Source organism: Cryptotermes secundus, unplaced genomic scaffold (assembly GCF_002891405.2).
Source record: "Cryptotermes secundus unplaced genomic scaffold, Csec_1.0 scaffold308, whole genome shotgun sequence".
NCBI lineage: Eukaryota > Metazoa > Arthropoda > Insecta > Blattodea > Kalotermitidae > Cryptotermes > Cryptotermes secundus.
In genome coordinates this window covers 462,885-484,148 of record NW_019721008.1, presented here as the reverse complement: position 1 = coordinate 484,148, position 21,264 = coordinate 462,885, and the positions used below count along the sequence as shown (strand labels likewise).

Below are 21,264 nucleotides of genomic sequence, written 5' to 3'. Positions count from 1 at the left end.
CCACAATTGCTTCCTTCCAAATCATTTCCAGTTCATCAGACAGCCTACCATTCAGTGCCGTATGGTCTAGGGGCCACAGCATCATAAAATACTTCCATGTCCTTAATACAGGTTAATCTCATGGTCTCTTGAATGTATGGCCTTAGGATCAAATCCAGCTTCTCAGATTCTTGATATTGTTACTAATCAGTTTTATTTGAGAGGGAAACATAAGTTATTAGTTAACATGCTTACTCCTTGGGTCTATGTTCCACTTTATTATTCTTTATTTTAAATTCAATAAATCCTTTTTGACCAAGCCCAGGATGTAGAATAAGTCACTATTAAATCAAAACATACACAGAAACAGTTCATAAAATAGAACTGAGTCACATACAGAACAGTCATAAAATGAAATTATACATAGTGATAATCAAACCACAAAAAAGTGGAAACTGTTTAAGTTATAATCGATTGAATTACAACCCATAAAAGCTAACACAACACAACAATAACATATACATTTCACAAAATTTCAAAATTAAAGTATACTAAAAGTTCAATTAACAAATACAAATATAAAATATGGTAATTACATATATCTTATGAGATAAAATAACTGAAGATGACGTTATAGATTTTTTGGTCTTAGTACAGTTACTTATTAATACAGGCAATCAGCTGAGGACCTCAAATCCAGTAAAATGTACACCTGTCAGGCAAGATGACAGCAAAGACAAAGGTTAAAACAACATAATAAGTTACACATTAAAAACCATACAAAAAGTATGAAGATCTTTGTCATCCTTGTATTAAAAATATTTATTTATAGAATAAAAAGGATGATGATACAAAAACCTCTTCGATATGAATTTGAAACAGGGGTCTCCAAACTTTTCGAAACGCGGGCCACATTAGGTAATTCAGCACTTTCAACGGGCTGGATAAAATGAGAAATTAATAACTCCTAGGTATATGAGTTTTATTGAAAGCACAGAATTTCATAAACTAAATACAAAGTACATGAGAATAAATTATCGTATATTAATGACAACAGACAGTAGCAGCAAATGCTCATATTTTCATCACAAATTATAATAAAACAATTAATATGAATGATGGAACTCTTTTAGCATTCTTAAAATCTGATTAAATTGAGGTGGTGATGATCTGTTACAATTACACTGCACTTGTGCACAAGACAGCTAGTAACGAACTGCTCGCGCTACCTACATTGTCACGAAGTGACACTGCTGATCGAGGACAAACAAGTAAGAATAAATACCGCGCAGTATACGGTCCAGAATTAGTAAAATTGTGAATAATATTAATATTAACATAATATGGAATATCAGTATATTTTAAACACAATTTTAATTAATGAATTTGAAATCTATGAACAAGTATTTTTTTACCAGTACTCATTGGAAAATTAGTTCAATTGGCGCATTTCTGCACAATTCTTTCGCAGGCTGGATAAAATCACATGGCGGGCCGTAGTTTGGAGACCTTTGATTTGAAACATTTCTCATCATTGGCCAAATTTTTTATTGATTGAGGAAGATGATTGAAAACTTTAATTCCTGATATATGTATACGCTCCTTTGAGAAATTTTGTTATATTCACTATAGCAGTGGTTCTCAAACTGTGGGGCGCGACCCCCAGGGCGGGCGCGAAGGGCTTGAAAGGGGGCGCAGCATATTTTCCTACAGATAAAAATTAAAACTGCCCTAAATCAATTAGAAAAGTAACAAAAAATAAAAATACATATAGAAAAACTTTGGATGAATACAGGTTTTAATTATCATGAATTTCAAAATAACTAATAATTATTCTCTTTACTGGCAATTATAAAACGCGTATGCCAGAGACAGCGTTGATAGTTCGGCAGCAGCCGCATCCTCTGAAATCCTATGAAGTCTATACTTTTTAAAATGCTGTGTGAGGAAATGGGTGCTGAACACACTGCTCTGTTGTTTTTTAGTAATGCTCGATGGCTTTCAAGAGGCAAGGTATTAAAGAGAATGTTTAAACTGAGGCATGAGGTGTTCTGTTTTTTAAATGGGAAAAATCACTGACTGGCAGACAGTTTCAGCAACAAGGATTTTTTATTGAAAATGGCTTACCTCACAGATATATTTGAGAAACTAAATATCCTCAACACTTCACTTCAAGGGAATGAGGCAACTGTACTTTCTTGGAATGACAAAATGAAGGCATTCATGAGAAAATTAGAGCTCTGAAGAAACAGTATGGAAAGTGACACACTAGACATGTTCCCTACTCTGGTGTCCATGGTACAAGACACTGATTTTCCAGTGCTTCCAATGGACATAAAAAGCTGCCTACTTGACCGTCTCATAATGTCGAAAGTTCATTTTGAAAAATACTTTTGCAATGATTTTGATGAATTTAATTGGATTAAAAATCCATTCAAAAGTGCTCCTGGGCCATCATCTCTGAATGTAAATGAGCAAGAACAACTCATTGATCTCACTAGTGATACTTCATTAAAAATAAATTTAAGGAATTGTCTTTGCTGGAGTTCTGGATACATATTGGCACGGAATTGCAAACTTTGAGCCAAAAAGCATTGAAAATCCTGATTCCTTTCGCAACAGCTTACTTATGCGAGACAGGCTTTTCTGCTTTGGCAGCTATAAAGTCAAAGTATCGTTCAAGGCTAAATATTGCTAAAGAAGTTAGAGTGGCCATTTCTGATATTATGCCACGTTTTGACAAACTTTGTTCTCAAAAGCAGGCCCATCCATCACACTGAACTTTGACATTTAAATGTTTGATTCTCTTTGCAGAAAATAATTAAATACTTGTTAGTTAAATATCGTTTCATTTCAGTACATATTTTGGTTAATTGCAAGTGTTAAAACTAATTTTTATTGTAGGCCTAGTATTGTGATATTTTAATTTTGACTAAGAAAACTGCTAAATAGTATGGAGAAAAACACAAAATAAACTGAATGAAACATCAAACATACCATGACTTCTATTTTGATAAAAAAAAAACAGGCTGGGGGCCTGAGAGTATTTTCTCTTCTCAGGGGGGGCTCAGAGGTAAAAAGTTTGAGAACCACTGCACTATAGGTGCATGTAAGTTACTGTGTAATCTAGTGTTATATTTATGAATCTCATTATTTAAGTTAAATAAATATTTATTATTAACTGTATATAATGGAAAGGAATATATATACTGGGGATATAACATCTTTATTTCCAATTTCATAAAAATTTCCCTACATGAATCTCATGGTTTAGCATTCATTATATTTCTAATGATTCTCTTTTGTAAAATAAACACCTACTTAGCATAAGAGGAGCCACCCCAGAAGATTATCCCATAACTCATAATAGAGTGTACTTACTTACTTACTTACTCATGGAGCTGAGCCCTTCTGGAGGAGCCACAAATTCTGCAGCTACTCAAGAATTTCCCAGCATTTTATGGAACCCAAAGGTTCATTACCATGTTCACAAGAGCCCTCCACTGGTCCCTATCCTGAGCCAGATCTATCCAATCAATACCATCCCATCCTATCTCTCTAAGATCCATTCTAATATTGTCCGCCCACCTGTGCCTTCGTCTTCCCTGTGGTCTCTTTCCTTCTGGCTTTCCCACCAATATCCTATACGCATTCCTCGTCTCCCCCATTCGTGCTACATGACCTGCCCACCTCATCCTCCTTGACTTGATCATTCTAATTATCCTTGGAGAAGAGTACAAGTTAGGAAGCTTCTCACTATGCAGTTTTCTCCAACCTCCTGTCACTTCATCTCTCTTTGGTCCAAATATTCTCAACACCCTGTTTTCAAACACCCTCAGTCTATGTTCCTCCCTTAATGTCAGAGACCAAGTTTCACACCCATACAGAACCACAGGCAAAATTATAGTTTTCTATATTCTGATTTTTATGTTTTTGGACAACAGACGAGAAGACAAAAGGTTCTTGACTGAATGATAGCAAGCATTACCCGAGTTCAATCTCCTCTTAATTTACTCCTCAATCAGGTTTCGATCTGTTATCGTCGTTCCCAAATATCTGAACTGTGCCACATTTTCAAAACATCTGTTTCCTATCTTTATGTCGCGATTTTGCCCTGCATTTTGGTGACAAGACAGTAACATATACTTAGTTTTCTCTGTGTTTACTTCTAGACCAACCTCTTTACTTACATCAGTTAAAGTTTCATAATAGAGTGTACATGAGCAAAATAAATTAGCCTTAAAGTTTCAAATGATACTATATATTTTATATTTCTAAGTGTAGAACATACACAGGAAATTTTATTGGTGACCATATCTATATGCTGTTTCCAAGACAGCATATCATCAATAATCAAACCAAGAAATTTAGTTTCCAATACACTGGGGATAAATGTCTTATCATAATTAATATGGATAACGATGTTTCATAGATTGAAAAGCCAAATATTGAGTTTTACTAAAATTCAAAGTAAGCAGATTGGCATTAAACCAAGCATTTATAGTTTTGAAGGTTTGATTAAGATTTGTTTCAAAACTTGAATTATTTGAATCAACAACTATAATACTAGTGTCATCAGCATACAATACCATATTATTTATTACTGTGGGTAAATCATTAATATAAAATAGGAACAGCGGAGGTCCAAGAATCGAGTCCTGTGGAACTTCATGTTTGATTATTTCCCATTTGGATATTTTATTACTATTATTTGTATTGCCCGGTACAACTGCCAGTTAAGTATGATTTAATTAATTGTTTGAAAGTACCTCCTATTCCACAAAATTTGAGTTTATCCAATAATATTTCATGATTGACACAATCAAAAGCCTTTTGCAGATCACAGAAAACACCTCGCACATTCTTCTTATTATTCATATCTCTAAGAATACTGTCTAATAGTGAGAAGGCTCCCTCTCAGTCGAAAGATGAGTCCTGAATTTATACTGTTCAGGAGCCAAAATATCATTCACTTCAATATGCGCAATTAATCTCGAGAAAATGAGTTCAATAATTTTCGAGAAAGAAATCAACAGTGATATAGGCCTGTAATTTGTTATTTCTTGTATGTTTCCTTTTTTAAAACATGGCTTAACCAAAGCATGTTTTAATCTATCTGGGAATACACTGGTACTCAAAATAGCATTACAAATATATGTTAATGGTGAAATTATGTATGGACTACTCGGTTTAATTATTCCAAGAGCCTTGGCGTCATTTATGACATGCTCATTTTTCTCCTATTCAGCATTTGTTATTAGTTTTCCTAATATCATTTTGAGAGGTGAAGATATTAGCCTCACACCAAACCTCCAACCTGGAGGATCAGGGCCCACCTTTTGCCTGGCCTGTACCCTTCAACCTGTCTAACATGGATTGCTTTACCAGGAACTTACCCACCCACTAGCATAGTCCTCCAGGTGATCAGGTATGCAGACCTCCCCACCATATTGATGTAGAAGCCCTTTGGGAGGAATTTATTACTTAAATACAGATTTATTTGAAATTTGTCAAATATAACATCAGAGTTTTGCACTGTTTGTTTACATACTTATAGTTAATCCATATTCAGAGTTCCATATGCCAAACTCCAATGAATGAATGTTGTGGTTTAGTGGATAGCACTGCTGTATATTTGAGAGGTCCCAGAATGATATCTCAGCCCAGAGACTGGCTCTCATGATTGAGTTTCTTTGGATTTTCTTGGTCCCTTCAGGCAAATAGTACCTCAAATTAGGGTACAACCACTTCCCTCCACATCCATTCAGATTCACTGTTCACTAGTCATCCTAACATTTGATATTGAATGCTCTGAGATGTTGACAGCACTGTTAAATAAAGCATAAGTAAATAAATAATTTTACTTGCCCATTAGTTATCACTGTAAAAATAAAAGCCAAACAGAAATCTTTGCAAAGCTACCATGTTCTCTTTCATTCTACAAAATATTTCCTTAAAAGCATAATTTTAATGTGCTGTGCAACAAGTTTGTGTTTCTGCAATCCAGTTACATAATGTTCATACCAGTTTTCATGAAAATCATTACATTGGTTCAAATGTTGAAAGGAATGAACACACAAACATGAAGGCAGACAGTGTGATCTCGTAAGCCTACTTGAATATTTTAAATAAATGTAGACTAAAAACATGTAAAGTGTGCCAGCCTAAGATGGTGTAAAGCAGGCATCAAACTCAACTTGTACAGAGGGCCACCTCAGCCCTATAACTAATAGTCCAGGGCCGCACTTCAAAATAGAAATATACATTAGATTTTGATACAAGGAAACTTAATTCTATTTATTATTTAGAAATAATTTCAGTATAATTACCTAAAGTCACATATCTTACAGTTTTAAAAAGCAAGAGAATGCCATTTTTGACAAATATCAAACAAACATATACAAGAAAACTCGTAGTTGATAATTTAATGTTTAATTATAACATTTATACGTTCATCACAATGTAACATCAGCACCTGTCGCTGTGTGAAAATGAACTGAATGACAATGTACAAGAGACTACTGGGCTAGTAGGAAGGTGTATCTTGTCTCAATGGTCATAAAAGTGAAAGTTTGCTAGCAGCCCATTAGACAATGGCTGGGGGTTGCAAGCTAGTTTTGAAGGTAGAAATCCCTTGCACTTGTCTGTCATTTGCCACCCTCCTTGCATTCTTACTACGCCTCCAAAAGGGATTCTTGGAAATACTTGGGGTGGTGAGGCTGTGCGGATTTTAGTGCATTACCCTTTGAAATACGATAGTTTGCCCTTCACGAACTTTACAAACCATTAGTTGGACAAACCCTTCTGCAATTCTCAGAATCACTTTTCCTGCAGCCTGCTAATTTATGTCTGCGTGAGACTTCTTGTCTTCTGGTCTGTTGGAAAATTGTCTTTACAAGTATATTTCTACTAAAATTTTAATATCAATTAGCTCTAAAAGTTGAGGGGCCGCACTTTGTGTCTATGTGGGCTGCAAGTTTGCCACGGCTGGTGTAAAGGATAACTCGAAGTCCTATGGCCAAACTAAAAAATTTTGTTGTGAAAATAATAAAATGTAAATAAATTATTAGATTCAACACCTTTATGAGTTATGGTGTTTTGCCACCTTTTAAGAAAATTAAATAATTATCAATTCATCTGTACATTCAGTTATTTACAGTAAATTTCTCTGTTTATTACTTATAATTATCAATCAATTTATCAATTTTAAATGATACAAACTGCGTCCCAAGTGCAAACAATATATATTATATGTCTTTGATCTTGGTCTCTTCTACACTACGTGTTTCGGCCTCTATCGGCCATCATCAGGTGTATACTCTTAACGTTGCTGCCACACTGAACCCAGTCTAAAATTTAACATTTAAAAACACATTGTTATTTTCTTCGTATTATCAACATCTACCTCGTTGATATGTCTGGTATGTAGATTATATTGCAGACATTAAATTTGATTTTCCTGTAGTAGCACTATAAAATCTTTAGTTATGATTTTAAAATCCTTTAAAATTTTCTCTAAATTTTAAATTTAAAATTGTTAGGGTTACTCGCCCTATGTCTAAAGTGCTGGAGTGGCTCGTTCTTGTTTCCACACTGTACAGGTGTTATTCTGTGTAGTCTTCCTGTGTGCGTGCCACTGTATCATTTATCGTGTAGAGTGCAACAGGATGCTGAAATATAATATTATCAATTTTAATTTATTCTCTTGATCCATACTGGTACAACCATTGGATATAGAAAAGTAAAAATACAAGACAATATAAATAAATAAGACATGCAATAATTAAAAGATTTTGTTGAAATTATAAAAATAATAAGACACTGTAAATACTGATACAGTGATGTTGCTATTACCATCAGAAATATATCTAGTTTTATGCATAAAAAATTCATAGAATAGAACACTGTAAATACTGACACAATGACATTACTATTTCAATCAAAAGTACTTATCTAGTTTTATGCATAAAAATTCACCCACAGTTTAAAAAGAATTCTCATGCAAATACTTTTTAATGCTATTTTAAAGCTTTTAATATCACATGCCAAGTCTTTAATGTCAGCTGGAAGATGGTTGTATATCTTAACGTCTGCGCAGGCAGGACTTTTATGAAACATCGTCAAGTGAGTCATTACTTGAAAAAAATTAGAATTATTCCTGGTATTAAAATTATGAATTTCAGAATTTTGTCAAAACAATGATTTATTGGTAACGATAAACAGAGCCAAGGAGAGTATGTACTGAGATGCTAGAGGTAGTATATTTAAAACTTTAAAAATATTTCTGCAAGAATCTCTGGGTCCTGCTTCCATTAGTATTCTAACCATTCGCTTTTGGAGTTTGAAAATATTCGTACTGTGAGAAGAATATCCCCAGAAAATTAAACAAGATGTTATAACTGAGTGAAAATAAGCAGGATAGATTATCTTTAGGGAATATAATGATAAGTAAGGTCTGATTGCTTTTGCAGTATAACATACTTTGTTTAATTTGGGAGTCACCATATCGGTGTGACTCTTCCAAGACAAAGTATTGTAAGTACTAGCCCAAGAGACTTTAGTTCAGTAGTATTGGCAATAATTTTGTTGTTATATTTAATTTGTATTTCAGAATTAATAATATCTTTAGAGTGGAATCCCATACAATAGGTTTTGTCTAGATTTAGTGGGAGTAAATTTGCCTTAAACCATTTCATCACACTAGTGAACACTGACTTCAAGTTATTTCCAAGTACAGCATTATTTTGATTACTGAGGATTACACTAGTATCTTCTGCAAATAAAATTGTTTGGAGGTTTACAGTGACGTTCAGATATTTTATAGATAAAAGTAGGTCAGTGATATATAATAGGAAAAGTAATGGTCTCAGGATAGATCCCTGGGGAACACCATGTTTGACCCAACCCCAATCTGATTCACTCTTATCAAAGGGTCCATTTCTAATTACCACCCTTTGATATCGGTTTTGGAGGTATGATTTTAATAACATATACGTTGTGAGTTATACCATAAAATTCAAGTTTATATAAAAGTATTTCATGATTTTCGCTGTCAAAAGCCTTCTCCAAATCGAAGATTCCACCTACTTTTTCTTTATTGTTAATACCTGTATTTATTAAGTTATATGAAACTGTTTCAGTGGATAATTTGGGGCAAAACCCAAATTGTTCATTTGCTAGCATGTCATAAGTGTGAAGATGTGTCAATAATCTCCTAAATATTATTTTTTCAAAAACTTGTGTAGATAGTGTGGGACCCTCAACACCTCACAACCCTATGGGCCTTCACGGCCTGGTACAGGGATAACTTTACTTTCTTTTTTTAACTTTTACCTTGGAAAATGAAGTTAACAATGATATTGGTCTATAATTTGCACAGTTCTTGTCACCTTTCTTGTATATAGGAGTTATTTTTATTATTGCTAGTGTGGTGGGACTAAGTCCCTTGTACTGCAGCCACTTCTGGCCTATTGTACCAGCCCCAGATGATAGGTGAGAATGATTGTGGAGCAGTTGGTGGAATGAAGATTGGCAGGGGAAACTGAAGTACTCAGATGAAACCTGCCCCAGTGTCACTTTGTCCACCACAAATCCCACTTGACCAGACTCGGGTTTGAACCAGGGCTGCTGAGGAGGGAAGCCAGCAACTAACCACTTGAGCTATGGCATGGCCTATATAGGAGTTACAATCGAGTATTTCATACGTAAGGGGAATTTACCAGCTAAGACTTCTTTATTGAATATATGACATAAAGGGGAAGAAATGTATGGGGCACTAATTTTTAGTGTCTGCATCAAAATCTCATCATATCCAGAAGACCTTTTTGAATGCAAAGAAGAGATAACTTTTTCATTTTCATTAGTTGTTATTTTATTGGGAAAGGGGCCCTTAGTTGACAAGTTCAGATAATGTTTATAATTATTGTTATTATCAGTATTTAAAGTAATTTGAGTAGAATATTTTTTAGTAATATTATCAGCAATATTTAAAAAATTATTATTAAAAATACTTGGATTTATTTTCTCAGTTTTACAGTTTTTTTCCTTCAGGCAGTTTTTACCTAACTCCGCTTTTATAATATTCCAAGTAGATTTAATAGTATTATTGGAGTTGGTAATTTTATCTTTATAGCTGAGTCTTTTTGCCTCATTAATCACCTTAGTCAGGATCTTACTATGTGACTTATAATATTGCTTTAGATTGTTGTTATCAAGTATCTTTTTCAGAAGGTACAGTTGTTTTTTCCTTTTGCAAGAAGTTTCAATTCTGATAGTTAACCATTGTTTAGGGGGAGATTCCTCATAGGTTTTCTTTTTCGGAAAGCAAGCATAAAATATTTGCAGATATGTACGAGGGTTGTACTGAAAGTCATGAGCAGCAATTTTTTGTAAAGTAACATGCTTTATTATTTACAAACCAAATACACCACCTCAATCTACATGCCTTTCTTTATTTTTTCACATAATCACCACTTCTTTGTATACATTTATCCCAGCGTTCTCAGAGTTTGAAAATTCCCCTTCTGTAAAATTCTTTTCCAGCCATCCGAAGACACTGACGCACTGCTTTCTGAATTGCCTCCCTTGTCTCAAAACGTTGTCCACGCAGCTGATCCTTCATAAATTGGAAGAGATGGTAGTTGGAGGTTGCCAGATCAGGGCTATAGGAGGGGTGTGGAATAACTTCCCACCCCATCTTTGCAATTGCTTCCATTGTGAGGTGAGTGGCTTGGGGGCGAGTGTTGTCATGCAGGATGATGATGTTTCGTCCTGGATGTTTATTGCGCAATGCACGACGGAGCTTGTGCAGGGTCTGGACATAACGAGCAGCACTGATGGTTTGCCCAGGTTCCAGGAATTCGGCCAGAATAAACCCCTCTGCATCCCAGAAGACTGTGCCCATCACCTTCGCAGCTGATGGCACTGTCTTTGCCTTCTTTTTTGATGGAGAATGCAAATGGTGCCGTTCCATATTCTGCCATTTCGTTTCAGGCTCAAAATGGTGAAACCAGCTTTCATCACCTGTCACAAGACAGAGCAAAAGATCATCGCCTTCGTGTCGATATCTCTGCAGCAGTTCTGAGGTGATGGCTTTTTGCTGACCTTTGTGGTCTTCGGTCAATAACTGCGGGACCCAACAAGCACAAACTTTCCTATAGCCCTGCTCCAAGTTTTCGGGCTGTTGTGTCCAGAGTCACATGCCTGTCATCTTGAATGATCTCATTCACTCTTTCCTTGTTGCATTCAGTTGAGACTGTTCGATGCTGGTGTTCCCATCTTTATAATGTTTCACTCATCTTGGAACACTGCTCGCACCCATGCACACACTTCCATAAGCACGCTGAAGTCTCTGGTGAATTTCTGCAGCAGGGATTTCCTCTTTCACAAGAAATTCGATGACAGCGCGCTGGCAAAATGACATATGGTTGTCAGCCATTTTGTTAAGAGTCATACTGGTCACGTGATGCAAACTATTGACGTCACAAAACACTCGAGGTTAACACAACAGCTGGTTTCGTCTGCTGTTCCCAGGTTGCATGCAAAAAAAAGTTGCTCATGACTTTCTGTACAACCTACATATTTGTGAAGGTATTAAACATGTTACTGGACGTAGACCTGTAAATATCTAAAATACAAAATATAATAGATAAAAATTTGCGTTTTACAGCACATGCCTCCATGACTTTGTCTATACATAATCCTCTGATATTAATAGCTTCAAAATCCAGTGAGTTATATACATATACACAAATGCCTCCCATAATGAAAGACTCCCTACAATGACTAGTTCCTAAATTATAATTAGTTATAGTCAAATTTTCAGTTTGTGAATAATTTAAATGATGTTCTCTAAAGCAGAGTATTTGCGGAAATTCTGGATGTAGGTGAGCGTAAATTTCACTGGTCTTATTTAACAGGCCACAAATATTTTGATGGTAAATTTGAAAACCATTATTATTAAAATTTTCTTTATGAATATTGCAGTTGTTTTTGTTTAGTTTTAGGGCATTAAAATTATTTTCCTCTTCCCTACTTTCAAATGTCACCATAAAAAATCATTGTGTCTGTTAAGTAGGGATTTTTTAATCTACTTGATCTGCATAGTGGCTCAAAAGTTTGTGATTTACTTGCTTCACTTGAGCAGTTTTCACAAAAATGATTATTTATGCCAGAGAGATTGCGGGTCTCATTATCAGAAATATTATTTTCTTTCCAAGGCAAATAAATTCGTTTCATGTCTCTGTGGAAGATTCTAGAGCAAGTCAGAGCAAAATTCCTGCCCAATACATTTTTCCCAGTTTTATTGAAATGGAGCCCATGCCTTGTATACAGAGCTCTTTTTAGATCATGGTTTAGTAATGTAACATGTTTAAAAAATTTGATACATTTCTCTAATTTCCTATTATAAACTCTTATTTCATCGTTTACACACGCCCAACTTTCCAAATCGTATCTAGGCAGTACAGTTAACAAAACAATGTTTGTATGAGAATTAGTTTTGGCAAAGTTCAATATATTTCTTAGTCCTTCTTTAGCGTTATTTTTCCCTGTATCATTAGTTCCACCTGAAAGGACAATCACATCATTGTGGGTCAAAGATTTGACCATTAACTCTACAGAGGAAGACAAGCGGTTAATATCTGCTCCTGGTTTTACAAATCCTATCACACAAAACATTTTATTTAAGTTATCTTTAGTCTTATCTGCACAGTCTCTAATATGGCTGTCACTGAAGAGTAAAATTGATTACAGTTATTGATAAGAAAAGATATTGATGTTATTAGCCCTTTTCAGTTTGAATTTTGCATAACACAGATGTCTGATTGTGTTATCCTGTATCTAATTAAAAGGGGCATTAAAGAAGACTGTTGTTAGTAAATATTGTTTTGAGAATTTTTTGAGCTTATACTGTTTGTATTACTTTCAGGAAATTAGGAATCATGGGTACTGTTGAAAGAGACTTAATGGAATGCTGCAGTGGTTTAGATTCCAACAGAGTTACAGAGAGAAAGGTAGGTATAGTGTATTTATTTATCAGCTTTTTACAGTTGAAAGAACCAAATTTATATTACAGCCTAATTGTCTGTCCCATAATGTTTGAGAGATGAAATAAACATCTTGGAGAGGTTCTTGGTCAGATGCAATAGAAGCATTCACCCACAAACTAAAACTTGCACCACATCTTTCAGCTTAATGGCTATGAATAAAAAGGTTTCAAATGAAAGTTTGCCCTGTGCTTGACTAATTAAGCGTTCTGCCATGAAGGCATATGAGGGAGTGGATCCACATTTTCTTGACCTTGGCATTAGTTGGAGGTGAGTGGTCTGCTTCATGCCCCTGTGGAAAGAGCTCCTGGTACACATTGGATAGGAGGCTGGATGGGCCCCACAGCTAGTCTGGATGACATAGAGAAGACATCTTGACCCTACCTGGATTTGAACTCTGACACCTTGGTCTTCCAGCCTCTGGCCAGTCACTATACTGACTGTGCTATCCCAGCTCTATAAAAAGGGTTAACCAATAACAAAACGGATGAATCATGTTTGCTGTAAATACTACGTATATCATGAGTTTGTAACCCGATACAGGTTGAATTGGTAATTTAATTTATTGGACACTTATTGGTTTTAACTGCAGATAATTACAAAACTTTCGTTATTCTTCACAATCTTCAAATAACTAGAGCACTTTTGAAGTCTTTCTAGTCTGCTGTATCTTCACATACTTCATTGTGAATAACCATCTCTGCTGTTGGAGTAGCCCATGCTCTTTCTAATTCCCAGTACTGCTGTTACTATCAGTTTTGCTAGAATGTGATGGCAGGTGACAGTACATGTTGAATAGAATAATCACTGATTATCACCCATAAAATCTTCTAATCACGTGTTCAGTTCTTCTTCCCGCGGCTGACTGACTTATGTTTGCCGAATACTCCAAATACTTGTAAGTGCTAGAATTCTACTGAACTTATAACTTCTTCGCATTCACAAATCACTCGTTACAACTGAACTCAGCGACTACTAGACTTCATCTGAATTCCTTAGGCATTACAGTTACTCTTATAAGCCTTCAGTCAGACAGCGGAAAACGCCTCTCGCTTCACTGTTGTGCAATCGCCGTGTTTAAAGCGGTGTTGCTGGACAACACTGCCGAGAGATGTTTACTGCAATGCTGCATAGCAACCAGCATGCTTTGGCTCGGCACGGCATGACCAAACACTGCTTTCCTTACTGTTGCGTAACCTTGTTCCATATCCCATTGCCCAACAGTGGCTTGACATGTCACAGTATATTAGTACAACAGTGTTTGATTCCATATTTTCTGTGTAGTAACACCTAATAGAATGAAGTCTTATCACTGGTCACCCCTAAGACTTATTAATTCTGAAAATGCTGTGGAGAAGCTAGGAAAGTTTTGCACCCCTTGTGTAGTTAAATGACAGATGTTATACGAGATAATTTTTAAACCATAACTTGCTGCCAATCTATTTTTCATTGCAGAAGAGTATGGAACGACTTTCAGAACTTCTGTTGGGCTCACAGGCAACAAAGCTCTTGGATAGGAGTCACAATGAAAACAATGTAACATGGGATTCAGTATTCCTAGCAGTACATAGATTAATTTTGAAGGTAAAAATTTATTATTGCCAAACACAAATTGGGAATTTAATATCCATAGTGTGCCATCTTGTCATACTGGCATTTCCAATGCAGTGTTGAATGCTCCTAGTTGAGTTATATTGTATACACCAACAAAGATTATTTTAAATTTTCATAATATATTTTTATTTCAGGAAGCAGATCGGTTCAGGAGTGAGGAGCAGAAGACACAATCGTCATCATCTTCCCAAACAAATCGAGATAATATTAAGATTAAATGTTCGGCACTGATTGATAATGTAGTTACAAAGGCAATCAAAGGTACGTAAAGTCATTATACAATATATTGGATGTCGTCAGTACAGAGTGTGGCGAATAAAGTAACCAGATTGATTCTACAAATGACTGTATGTCATTGTTAAGGGATATTTCCACCTTGAGGATACTCTCCCTCTGGCTTTATGCAGATGTCATTTCATATCTACCATGCATGGGATCATAACTGGAAATCAGTTTATGCAAGTTCTTTCAGTACTGTTGTAACATTGCTCTAAATATCTGAGGTTGGTTCAAAATTTTATCCTTCAAAATTTTTTGTTTTGTGAACACGAGAAATTGCAAAGGACAGATCCATCAAGTATGACTGATATTCAAGACTGGAACTTGGATTATGGCCAGAAATTTTGTTACAGAAGGAGCTGTGTGGTAAGGCAAGTTAATATATGTGAATTCTGTTTGGTTTTAAAAGATTCAGTCTTTTCCATTGAATGCTTTGCTGTAAATGTTTAAAAACTTGATGATAAAAGTGCTTAATAGGCTGTTTGTTGCAGAGAATTTCTTTGTTTTACTACAGGACCTAGGTTCTGTAATTGGCTACATTCTTTTCCTAATGTTTTTAAAAAGTACAAGGAGCGTTCCGTATATAATGCCTCCTATTTTTTTTTAGTGAAAACTACAACAGATACAGAAGGCATAATAATGCAGTTAATAGAGCAAGATTTCAGCTACTTACAGTTATTTTTCCACGTAATCACCACCATTCGTTATGCACTTTTGACAGTGATGAACAAGAGCCTGTATGCTGTGCCCGTAAAAGTCTGCACCAGCAGAGGCTAGCCACTTTCTTACAGCTGCAATGACAGCATCGTTGTCTGGAAAATGTTGCCCACATAGTCCATCTTTCATAGACCCAAAGAGATGGAAGTCTGAAGGTGCTAAATTGGGGCTTTAAGGTGGATATGGTAGGACAGTCCAGCCAAACTTTGCAGTGTGCGCGATGGTCGCCAAACTGGTATGGAGTCTAGTGTTATTGTGTTGCAAGCAAAAGATTGTCTGCTTCTCTGGCCTGACTCTGGAAATGCGGGCTTTCAGCTTAGTCGGCGTTGTCTTGTAGCATTCAAAATTGACAGTCTCACCAGGCTCTAGGAAATCCAACAAAGTCACGCCCCGTCTATCCCAAAAGACCGTGCACATCACTTTCCCTGCCGATGGCTGTGTCTTGAACTTCTCTTTTCTTGGGGAATCCAGATATCGCCACTCCATGGACTGTCTTTTGGATTCTGGCTCGTAGTGGTGACACCACGTCTCATCTCCGGTGATGATGCTGGCCACAAACTAGTCACCTTCAGCCTCAGACTGGTGCAACAGGTCCTGACAGACTTCCATTTGATGAGTTTTGTGGTCCTGTGTAAGCATCCGTGGGACTCACCTGGAACAAACTTTGCAATAATCCAGCTTCCCTGACGTTGTTTCCAATGCATTACAGCCGATATTAAGCCATGCACACAGTTCCCTGGTCTTTATCCGCCGATCTATATGGATGAGCTGATCGAGACGCTGTTCATTGTGAGGAGTGGCAGCTGAGCAGGACGCCCAGGGCGTGGTTTGTCGCACACTTCACTTTCACCACTGTTGAAACGCACTACCCACCGCCTCACTGTGCTGACATCCACTGTATCATCTCCGTACACCTTTAGCAAGCGTCAACGGATGTCAGTGGGTGCAATTTGTTCGGCAGTGAGAAATTCAGTAACACATCTCTGTTTTGTACGCACTTCTATGTCAGACACCATTTTGGTAGACTGCTCTGCTGTTGCTATCTGTCGCATGACAACCAAACTAACAGTACATTGGCGGGAAGGTTCAACCTTTACTACAACACCACCATATTACATGTTACATTACATTAACATTACATTACATTACATGTTACATATTAACACAAAAGAGTAGGAACGCCCTTCTTACTTTCTAGAAAGTCTGAACAAAACTTTTTAATTTTCCGTTTTTGCTTGTTGCTGAGTTTTTTAAACATCTTTATGCCTTCCTTCTTGATATTATTTAATGTACATAAGACTGTGTGCTCCCCATATTGCTTCATATCCATAAACTTGTTTTAACGTTTTATAAATGTAGGTTGAGTTTTTCACCAGTTTCTCTAAACTTTTGACATTTTAATGATGAACAATATTTTATGCCCTCTTTTGAGTTCAGATGTTTTGCTTGACAAACACCATTATACCATATGTACCACATGTATGTGTTGGGTATTTGTTGATTGTTATTTATGTGACAAATAGGCTTGTCCCTTTTGCCATGTTGACCTCTTTTTCCATTCTCAGCCTCACCCTCAAGGAATGACCTTTCAGCACTGACAAGATACAAAACTGGAATTTTAAATTTTTTGTGTCAGTGCGTTGGTTCTCTGTTCTAAAGTTTGTATGCTTTTGATGAAGGGATGAAAAGTGATAACAATGGTGTTGTACTAAAACATTTACTACAATTGTAAATGAAACAGTCCAGATTATATTGTTGTACAAAATATTTGACTCATGTAGTCATGTGTTCCAGCAGTTATTTGTCTGAAATGAAAACATCCAAGTTAATTTGTTAGACATTATACTACTCTGTCCAAAAACTACCCAACCTTGGGCCGGGAAAACATAGTTCTGTATCTGGGTGGTTACAATACTAAATCCCCTTCAAAGTAGGCCCCTTGTGACTCCACATACTTAGCCCAGAGGTCCTTGCATCACTGGGAACAATTCTGGAAGGCTTCTTTTGGAATGGCATGCAGTTGCGCTGTTGCATTCTGTATGATGTCCTCGCGGCTGTCAAAACGGGAGCCTTTTAGCGGTGTCTTCAATCTTGGGAACAGCCAGAAATCACAAGGAGCCTGGCGAACCTGCGGAATGCTGTGCTTGGCCAGGAAACCTTGGATCAGATGTGATGAATGAGCTAGGTCATTGTCATGATGCAGCTGCCAGTTGCATGTGTCCCACAGCTCCAGTCTCATGCGCCGAACTGCATTGTGAAGATGGCAGAGGACTTCTTGGTAGTACGCCTTATTGACAGTTTGGCCTAGTGGTGCGTACTCATGATGCACAACACCCTGGTAATCAAAAAAAAAAAAGCAGTCATTATCACCTTCACATTGCTCCAAACATGTTGTGCTTTTTTGGGCCTCTGGGATGTTGGATGCTTCCATTGTGATGCCTGGACCTTGGTTTCCTAGTCATATCCGTACACCCACTACTTGTCACCAGTGATCACAGTCTTCAGGAACTCAGGATTCCTGTTGGCGCACTCCAGCATGTCCTGCATAACCTCAAGGCAGAGTTCTTGCTGCTCCAGTGAAAGCAGCTTGGGCACAAATTTTTCTGCCACTTTTCGCATGCCCAAATCCTCAGTTAAAATTGTGTTTGTGGAACCTCTGTTGATCCCACCTCATCAGTAACTTCCTGGATGGTTAAACAATGGTCCTCTATGATCAGTGTCGCAATTTTTCAATGACATCAGCATTTTGGCTCATTGATGGTCTCCTGGAATGCTGGTCACTGTCCGCCGACATATGGCCATCTTTAAAGCAGTTGAACCACTCTTTAATTTTAGTGACCCCTATTGCATCATTGCTGAAAGCCTGCTGAAATTTGCGGATTGTTTCTGCTTGCGTATGCCCAAGTTTCTGACAAAATTTGATGCAGTGTCACTGCTCCAAGTGTTCTGTCATCTTGAGCGAAACGAGAATGCGATGAACACGTGTTACACCACTTTACTATCTGGCAGCCACAGGCGCATCCGGCGGGTGTTGCAAGTCAGCAAAAGATCATGCATGCGCATGAACGTCCCTTTACCACTTCACTCACTTTCCCCACCCCTTTGGCCATTACTTACAGCAGCAAAAAAGTAAAGTAGGATACTTTTTGGACAGCGGTGTACCTGTAGTGTTACATATTGTCACGTGTTGGGTATGTCACGTGACAAATAACTTCACGTAGGTCTTGGATATAGCGAACACATTTATTCTTGCACACTCAGATACAAATAGTATCAGTTCAACTGCATTCCGCGGTGGCTGTCTTCCAACTGTCTCTGACTGTGGCTGGATCCCGACTCTCTTCAGCGGTGGCTGTCCCAAGACTGTCTCGGTGAATGCATTACCTTCTTATATATCTGTGGCCGTTGCTACACAATGAACCTTCTGTTATCCATCTCCAAGGAAACACTGCTTCGTTGTTTTGGCCTTCTCTACGCAACAGCTCTCTGTTTTTGGGTTACCATGGACGTACCTACTCCAAACACGTTACAATATTCCATGAACATAGCCATCCTCTGCTTCCTTTCCCAATTTATTGTTAATTATTATGTACACATCTCATTCAGCACTCGTGTGTCTATAGTGCTCACTCATAACATATGTATTGTACATTTGTTAGTTTGCTGACCAGTAGTTTTTTGGGCAATAGTTCCATAACATATAAAGACTTGCATTGTGTTGGAATGTTTAAATGTTAGCAATTATGAAATACACAACAGAATGTCTAGAATTATTATTGTGAAAATGTAATGACAGGAGGTTATTTTAAAGGACTAAGTAGTTTAAACAAATTATTTGACCTTTGGTATTTGTTTTTGAAACAAAATAATTTCATATGAAGACAGTGGCACAGATTGTTTTTATTTTAATCAATTTCCGCTGTAGCATGTATTGATGTATTTGAATCCTCAGATATTGTTATCCAGTACGTATTATCATCTACCTGCCACATCTGTATTCTTTGTCAACTTCAAGCACTCTCAGTTGGTTGAGTAATGCATCTTCATCTGTGCTATTTTTCAGGTTGTTTGATTTTCACACATAATTCCTGGGTTGTGCTGTGCACTTCTTGATGTACAATTTTAACACATTAGACAACCATACATTCTTATTTCTGTATGCTTTATGCATTCGTTGCTTGTATTTACATGCAACTATTTATTTGATTGTCCATGTTTCTGCATCATACATGAATGATGTTTTAAAATATGTTATATAATAGTAATTTACATTGACTTAGGACATTCAGGTCTAAAATAGCCCCTTCTGAGTGTGATAAAATATTGAACTTAATTAAATTCTTATATTTATGATGGTTATTTCACTCCCTAAAAGTGTAACTTATTAATTTCTAAAAAGAAGGTAATCTTTAGGATGACTCTTACTTCTTTAGTTCTGCATTTTTCTTCTTGTAATTCTGAAACTGTTAGTAAATATATTTGTCTTGTGACAGCACATTAATTAGATTTACAGGAATTATATCTGGAATTTTAGTTCACGATCAGATCATCACTCTGTGTTGATCTACCCTCCATCTTTATAACATTTCAGTTTATATAGCACAGTATGAGTACTAGTGTTACTTTCTCCAAAGAATTTAGAATTTTATATTTTTCAGGTCCTCCAAAATTAAAGTGTTCAACTGTACTGTTTTGCATTTTGCAAATTTTAAAGGATAGATATCTTCAGAAGTGTTTTGGCTGCACATACTTGTTCATTCTGAAGGCAGTGTTGAGAGTCAGGAAGTACTGGGGAGATATGAAGTCTGATGATTTGAATGGTAAGGATTTTTCCCAAATAATTTGTTATGTAACGAGAAAATTACGTCTTCTAAGTGTGAGCATTCACATAGCTGTAGTAGGATGTATTTTTTATAATTCCAGTTCACCCATTTTTGAACTGCTGTGCCTTATCAGAGAAAGAATGCAAATATTTATACTCAAATTTGTATCTGGTACTTGTCATTTTTTCTGGTATGTAAATATTGTGTATCTAATGTGGGTGTACGTGTAATGGAATTTGGGCAGCCCCTATTTACAATTCCAAAAGTAAGGTCTCCTATGTTTGAAAATATAAAATAAACATTTATTTTCAATTTTGGATACATCAGTTGAATCTTGAACATGTACTCATTTCTCTACATAATCGCCATTTCGGTCGATGCATTTTTATAGGCGCAGTGGCAGTTTTTGTATGCCCATGTCATACCAGTTCACCTCCATGATGTTCAGGAAACTTCGAACCTCAGCTTTCACCTCATCGTCGTTGTTGAAGCGCTTTCCAGACAAATGTTCTTTCAACCTTGGAAAGAGATGGTTGTCACTGGGCGCCAAGTCCAAACTATAGGGTGGATGGGTGATGATGTTCCATCCAAACTGTTGCAGTTGAGCGACGGTTTGTCGGGCAGCATGGGGGCGAGCATTATCATGGAGAATGCTTACGCCCTTGCTTAACATCCCTCTTCTCCGGTTCTGAATCGCCCGCCTGAGTTTTCTCAGTGTCTCACAATATCTCTCAGCGTTTATTGTGGTCCCAGTTTCCATAAAGTCAACCAACAATACCCCGTTTCGATCCCAAAACACAGTTGCC

The 21,264-nt window shown here is 36.7% G+C and overlaps 1 protein-coding gene across 4 annotated transcripts in view; it reads left to right on the top strand.

Moving 5' to 3' along the window:
* The window catches only part of LOC111874905 (serine-protein kinase ATM), a 127,135-nt gene that overhangs the window by 530 nt on the left and 105,341 nt on the right, over positions 1-21,264 (top strand). For 3 of the 4 annotated variants that reach the window (XM_033755664.1, XM_023870773.2, XM_033755659.1), the window contains exons 2-5: positions 12,908-12,992; positions 14,481-14,609; positions 14,774-14,900; positions 20,294-20,455. In XM_033755664.1, the coding sequence (XP_033611555.1) occupies positions 12,921-12,992; positions 14,481-14,609; positions 14,774-14,900; positions 20,294-20,455 (490 nt within the window). In that variant the 5' untranslated portion in view covers positions 12,908-12,920. Of the gene's footprint in view, positions 1-12,907; positions 12,993-14,480; positions 14,610-14,773; positions 14,901-20,293; positions 20,456-21,264 lie in introns of those variants that run through there. The other variant, XM_033755667.1, reaches the window with a different exon arrangement.